Genomic DNA, 6,817 nt, shown 5'->3' on the forward strand with positions numbered 1-6,817 from the left:
GGGGTCACGCCTACAGCTCTCACTTGCAGACACCCTTCCTCGCCCAGCAGCAGCACAGTCCTGGTTTGTTTGTGTGTTGTGAAATTATTCTTGTAAAATCAATGAGGTCTTTTCTCCTCCCTCAGGGAGGAGCTTTCCAGCAGCTGTTGTTAACTGAACTAGGGAAAAGGTCTTGGGAAAGAGATCAGAAAACGGTCTGGAAAAACACAAGTGTGTTTGTTGTCCTATCAGCTGGGCAAATCATTATAACTGGACAGACTGGCATTTCCAGAGCTGGGGGACCTGGGAAGGGAGGAGTGTGCTCTCACGAGCATCCCCCTGAATTGCTTGGAGTAGAGATGAAAAGGAAAGAATAGGTTTCCTTATCTGAAGGATAATAAATTGCCTGGAGATGGGAAGAATTGGTTTAGGCAGATTATTCTGTAAATAAGATACAAGTGAAATAGAACCCATATTCCTTGCCTAGATTATGACACTGGCTCCAAAACACTGCTCTTTGTGAAGTCTCTGACACCTTTGAGTTGGGATGATACAAAGTCTCCCTCTCCCTAGAAAAGTACCAGAGTATTCTAAGAATGTGGATTTGAGTAACTTAAAATTCCACCTCCTTTGGGGTTATATGCTGCTAATAAACCCAGTATTTTTCTATAAAGTGATTTTAAACAGGTATGATACCACACTACTGCTCCTGCCATAGCTGTGCTCTTGCAGGACTTTGTCCTGCCCGAATTCCTGGGACAAGAGAGCAGGGATAGGGACAGGAGCAGAAGCAGGGACAGGGACGGAGACAGGGACAGATAGAGAGGCAGAGCAAGGGCAGGGATAGCCTTGAGAACAGGGCCAGGTGACAAGGCACGAACAGGTGCAGGTGCAGAGCAGGGTTAAGCCTCCGCCTCAAGGCTTGGGCCGCCCCCGCCGCCTCCCGCCCTCAGCACCGCCCACGCCCGGGCGCCGTGGCCGAAGGAGCCCGCGGAGGGCGGTACAGGGGTGGGCGGTACAGGTAGGAGAACCGCCCGGCCGGACTGGGGCGGGACAAGGCTGCGCTTTAGGGCAGCCCTCAGCACTCTAGAGGTTCCGTGTCCCAGGAGGGCCCCCCATTGTCCTTCAGGGGCTCATCAGGGAGCTCCTTACGGGGCGCCTCGGAGGGCCGGAGTTCCTGAGGGACCCCTCAGTGCCTGAGGTCCGCCCGTGCCTCACAGCGCTTCCCAGCGCCTCAGGGGAGCTCCGCGCACCTCAGGGGACCCCAAGTACCTCAGGGAGCCGCTCCCGCTCCCCACGGGAGCCCCTCTCTGCCTCTGGGGCTTCCCCCGCGCCTCAGGGCTCCCTCAGGGCTCCCGCAGCGCCTCGCGGCTCCCGCGCTTCAGCCCCGCCGCCCCCTCGGGTCTCAGGGCTTCCTCACGGTGCTGCTGTGCGAGGGGCAGGACCCAGCCCCGTGTGCACGCCGGCCGGGCCTGGGCTTCTGCTCATAAAACCCCTCAGGAACCTCTCAAAAAATGAGTAAAACCCATCTTCGGAGCCATGGCTGCCTTTTAAAGGGCTGTGGTTCTTCACCTTTCCAACATCAGGCACAAGGGGCAGAGTGAGGGGTGCAGGGCTGAGGGTGTCAGGGAGCAGCGGGTTCCTGAGGATGCAATTTGTCTTTTCCCTTTCAGTACTAATTTGCTGATACTCAGAGATAAGGTGGCTGCAGAGTGGGGGAGCGTTGGAGTTCCAGGGCAAGTTCTGTCCTTCCAGTCCTGGTGAGACACTGATGCTAAAGTCTTGTACCTTGTACCTGAACAGCTGGGCTGTAATGGGTCAGCTTGGTCTGGGTGATGTTTCCTCCTCAGTAAATCAATATAAATGTGCTATGGCTTATAAACCATGTTTTCTTACATCTTTGTCTCACCTAAATCAGCTTTATTTAGTTAATAACCTCACGTTGTAATTACAACACCTTTGTCTGCTTTGATTGCGTTCCAATCCTGCTCACAGTGCCTAGGTAAAAAAAAAAAAAGCTACTTTGCTAAAATATTTAACACATTAAAAATTTTGCAGGTGTGTATTTGCTTAAATATACTTTTATAGCTGTAATCTGTCCTCATTACTAAATGAAGCGCTAAATTTAGCATAAAAGCTGTCACCGTGTTCCGATCAACGTGTCTTAATGACTGCCAACAAATGGAAACGAGGCTTCCACAGGAGAAAAAAAGGCACAAAAGGTGCAAATGCAGAACAAGGTTTGATCAGCTGAGTTAATAAAAGGCTGCATTAGGTCAGGAGTTAAATCACCCTGCCGTGTTTGTGCTATTACTTTAATTGTTACTGGGGAAGTTGAGTAGCTGCGGACACAGCACCGTCCCTCTGGGACCCGTTGGTGGTGTTTCCTTTCATTAACATCCCCCATTTACAATGAGATGTGGAGATCTCCCAGCAAGTCATTTTTCAAACCAGTTAATGCAGGCCTTGTTAATTCCAGCTAATGGAAGTTTTTAATCAGGATTGTCAGATGGTGCTAAATCAAGCACCTCACTCAAGTGAGAAACATGGAATATCCAGTGTTATTGCCTGTACCAATCAGCTCTCCATTCTGGTAAAATGAGTATTTTCCTCTTCAATCCAGGCTTGTCTAACTGAAACAATTGGTACTCTCCCTTTTTTTTTTCCTTTTTTTTTACCTTTCAAGGTGTCCCAGAAGAATCATTCCCTTATTCTGGCCAAGACTGATGTTAGCACGTTTCCTGCTTACCCTTGCTAAGTTATTAACTGCTATTGGCAGACCTCCAGTTCTTTCACATTCCCCCTCCACACTTTCTAATGGTTGTAGGAATTAACATTTGTGGTTTGGAATATGAGAAATGCATTCTGAAGTAGCACCGACTGACACCAGGTGCACTTGTGGCCCTGAATTTCAAATACTATTGATTGTTTACCAGTGTGCAGGAGTTTTCATGCTCTGCAGGCTCAGTGCCATGGAGTACCCTTGGTTTACTTTGCTTTACCTGTCCTTCCTGGCAATTGGCTTTCAAACTCTGAGGAATTTCATTCTTACTTTAATATAGATAAGAAATAGCAGTAACTGTGCTTTCTACGTGTCTCATGCCTTCCTTATTTTTCAGGGTTTAGTTACAAGTGGAAGGCAGGTCTTTGAAACACAGGATGGCTGCTCAGCAGCTACTCAAGCAAAAGAAAAAGCCCTCTAAGGTAAAAAATTAAAATATGGTGGTGCAGACAATCTTAGCTCTCGGTTTGGTACGCCTGTGCCTGCGGAGGCAGGAAACCCTTCTGTTGTCTGCACTGCTCTTAGCTGGATTCATTCCAATTCAGTGAGAGGCAGTGTGGGGCTCTGACATGATTTGACTCAATAAATGTAGGCTCATTAGGTGTGCACAGAGCTTTATTAGCAGGAAGAACAGCAATAAAGTAATAGAAGAACTAAATTTAGTGCAGTGTCCACTGCATTGTTCATGTTGGCATCACGCAGTGTGTATTTACTGTAGCTCCAGGTGCTGTTTTACAGCTTGAGTTAAAATCACTCTGTTGGCAACTCAGGCTGCTGTCAGAGCTCAAACCAGCAGCCTTTGGTACAGCAGTGGCTGCCACACCAGCCCTGGGCTTGTGTGACTCCACAATTAAAACTGCACACCTCTTCTGAGGGGTGGCTGTCTGTTAGGTGCCAGCATTGGTGCAGTGGAGGGGGTGGGAATGTGATAAAGGGGAGGGCACATCCAACCGGTGCACTCTGCATCTGGGTAATGATGTCAGATCTATTGATCTCTGCCCTTAAATCATTTAATCCACCCACCTCACACACGAGTCTTCCCTGCCTAGCTTAAACACCAGAGAAACCTTAAAATTTCACGTTACATTTCTAAGTTACCCTCTTCCCACCTGCTGAGACTTGTTTCTAAATATAATCTGTGTTACACTTAAGAAGGTGCTATTTCTGGCCTTGCCGTGCTTTTCCAGGAGGCAGTGCTGTTCCCTGAGAGCATCACCACAGAGCAGCAGTCCCTGGTGCTGGTGAAAAGGCTCCTGGCCATCTCTGTGTCCTGCATAACCTACATGAGGGGGCTGTTCCCAGAGAGCTCCTATGGCACTCGTTATCTGGATGGTAACACCTGCACTTTGTGCTGAGGGCTTCTTTCTACTCACTGCATTTTATCTATAATCTGCCTTATGTGTTATCTTCTGGCTGCACATGTGGGTGACTTCGCTTTGGGTGGGGGTTGGCTACAGATTCTCAAATCTTCTCAAGTCTGGGTGCAGACAGAATTTCTGACAGAGAGCATGGAAGACAACCCTGAGCTCCTGGCTTCTCTGTCAGTATTCCACTTGGTTTAGAGTTATTCCTTGGCATTGCCAGCCCCATGAATCAGGTCTCAGAGCCAGAAGAGTGACTTAAAACACAGAAAGTTTTAAAAATTTACTCTTACTGGAATGTTTCATTTTCTTTTGGATCTTTGAACCCATGAGGTTCACATTTCAAATTTTCATTGGGAGGCTGAAATTAGATTTGTCCATTTTCATAGAATTGTGGAATGGTTTGGGTTGGATGGGACTTTTTAAAGACCATCAAGTCCAACCCTCTGCCATGGGCAGGGACATCTTCCAGTAGACCAGGTTGCTCCAAGCCCCATCCAACCTGACCTTGAATATTTCCAGGAATGGAGCATCCACCTTCTCTGTGGGCAACCTGTGCCAGTGTTTTACCACCCTCATTATAAAAACCTGACTTACATCTAATCTACATCATCCCTCCTTCAGTGTAAAACAGTTTCATTGTTGGGATTTGGGGTTTATTTCCATGAAAACTATCTCATATGTGCTTTGGGAATCAGAACTTTTTAGGGAAAAAAAAGAACTTTCAGAGCCAAGCTCTTGTCACACAATTCCAAGAATTAGTGATGCTTTGATTCATGAACATCTTTATGATCATTCAAGGTGTGAAATGTCCCCATGCATTCCAGTCCATTTCTGTGTTGTCCCTTATGGCATTAGTTGCCCTGAAACATGTTCACATGTACTTTGCAGATTTAGTTGAGGGCACAGAAATCCCAAGTTGGTTCTTGACCCCCTAACCCTGAAAAGCCACTGGTCAAATGTCAGGTCTGTCTAGTGCCTCTTTGATGAGAGGTGTTAACACCTGGCCTGCTCACATCTTCAAGGGCCCCTTGGTTGAATCCCAAGGTGTTATTAATGGCCCTTTTCACCTGTAGGACAGGTGTGCCTTTTGCCATTCTGAATGCCTGGAAGCACAGGTAGAAGGAGCTGTGTGGAAAAACTTCACAGAAAGTTGATTCTGAGCACAGTCCTTGGGACATCACTTCTCATGGATGTTGGTGAAGTCTGAATGCAGAAGGGAAGGTGTTAAGGGGTGGTCAAGGATGGAGTGGAGAAGAAGAGAGAGGAGAGGATGAAGCTGCTGGTGTAATAAAGCTATAACTCCATCCCTTCTTCTGGGAGAGCCCAGAGCTTCTGAGGATAGCTCTGACATTTGCAAACCCAGCAATAAGCTTGTGTCAGCCCACCTGGGACTTGGTGGAAACCCAACATTTCCGCTCAGGAAGGACCTTCAGATAAAGCTTTTATCCAAAAAAGGGAGGATGGACTGGCTTAGTTTCAGTGTTTGCCCAAGAACTGTGATAAGGATTGTAACTATGTGCTAAATCTCGTTTTGCAGACCTCTGTCTAAAAATTCTCCGAGAAGATAAAAGCTGTCTGGGATCATTGCAGATAGTCAAGTGGTAAGTGAGTAACAGTGAAACCAAGACAAGATTGTGCTGAGTAGGAGACATCTGCCCCTGCATTCTTCTTCTTCCTGAACTGGAAAACATTGTGCCCTGGTGCCAGGGGAGCTCCCACTGCAGCTGGGGGTGCTTGGCCCCTGTGTAAGCAGGACAGAATTAGTGACTGAGATCATGTGAGTTCAAGGTCTGTGGAAGTGTTGGCTGCAGTGAGGTCATGGTCAGGCCCCAGAGCACATGTGGCAGCAGAGGTGCAGAGAGAGGGTAAAGACTGTCATGAGATCCTTTCTGTTGGGTTTAATTTTTTCTAGTTTCACTTTGATAGGGATTCTTGCGCTTGTTTTTCAGTATGTACAATATTTTATCTCCCTCTCTAAGAACCCCACAGTTTTCTTCAGGATGTATTTCACAGTTGGCATGTTCCCAACAAGCAGAAAAACTGTCCCTGATGTGCTAGGGAGATACCTTGCTGCACATCCTTTGACTCCAAGAGTAAATATCTGGCCACTGATGCTTCAAACAATATTTACTACTTTGAGAAAATCCATTGCGGTAAACTCTGCATCAGATAACAGATTTACAAGACCAGACATGTTCAGATTGAGCCGAACTCTGTACAAGGCTGATGGGAAAAGAGCCATCAAAGCTCTGGCTGGGGAGCTGGAACAGAGCACTGAGCAGGGACACACTCAGAGCCAGGCTTTGGCCTCCAATCCTTGTCTTGGTCAGGATTTAAGCAGGCTCTGGGCTGACAGGATAATGCCCCAGAAGTATAAACAGTGCACAGATGCAGAAAGGAAAATGCTGCCTTTGGGACTGACCTGAAAAGGACTTCACAAGTCCCAAATGTTGTTGGTTATATTGACCTAATTCCAGAAAAAAAAAATGCACTTTAACCCACATCTAATGAGTATGTTTACAGATCAGGAGATAAATATTGCTGGTTAGTATTAACATGTGTTTTTTTTTCCTTGGCAGGATTCAAGGTTGTTTTGATGCTTTGGAGAAGCAGTATGTGAGTGTTTTTTTCACTTTTTATTAGAGTGTCCTATTTCTTCATAAAGTAAGCACAAAATTTTCCTTCCATTCCT

The 6,817-nt window shown here is 46.8% G+C and overlaps 1 protein-coding gene across 1 annotated transcript in view; it reads left to right on the forward strand.

The window, feature by feature from the left end:
- Window positions 1–3,138: 3,138 nt before the first annotated feature.
- HORMAD2 (HORMA domain containing 2) overlaps window positions 3,139–6,817 on the forward strand; it is a 21,587-nt gene continuing 17,908 nt past the window's right edge. Inside the window, exons 1-4 of the mRNA XM_031062462.1 lie at window positions 3,139–3,183; window positions 3,949–4,093; window positions 5,663–5,726; window positions 6,705–6,741. Coding sequence (XP_030918322.1) covers window positions 3,139–3,183; window positions 3,949–4,093; window positions 5,663–5,726; window positions 6,705–6,741 — 291 coding nt within the window. The remainder of the gene's footprint in view (window positions 3,184–3,948; window positions 4,094–5,662; window positions 5,727–6,704; window positions 6,742–6,817) is intronic.

This window comes from Geospiza fortis, unplaced genomic scaffold, assembly GCF_000277835.1.
Source record: "Geospiza fortis unplaced genomic scaffold, GeoFor_1.0 scaffold224, whole genome shotgun sequence".
NCBI classification, from domain to species: Eukaryota; Metazoa; Chordata; class Aves; order Passeriformes; family Thraupidae; genus Geospiza; species Geospiza fortis.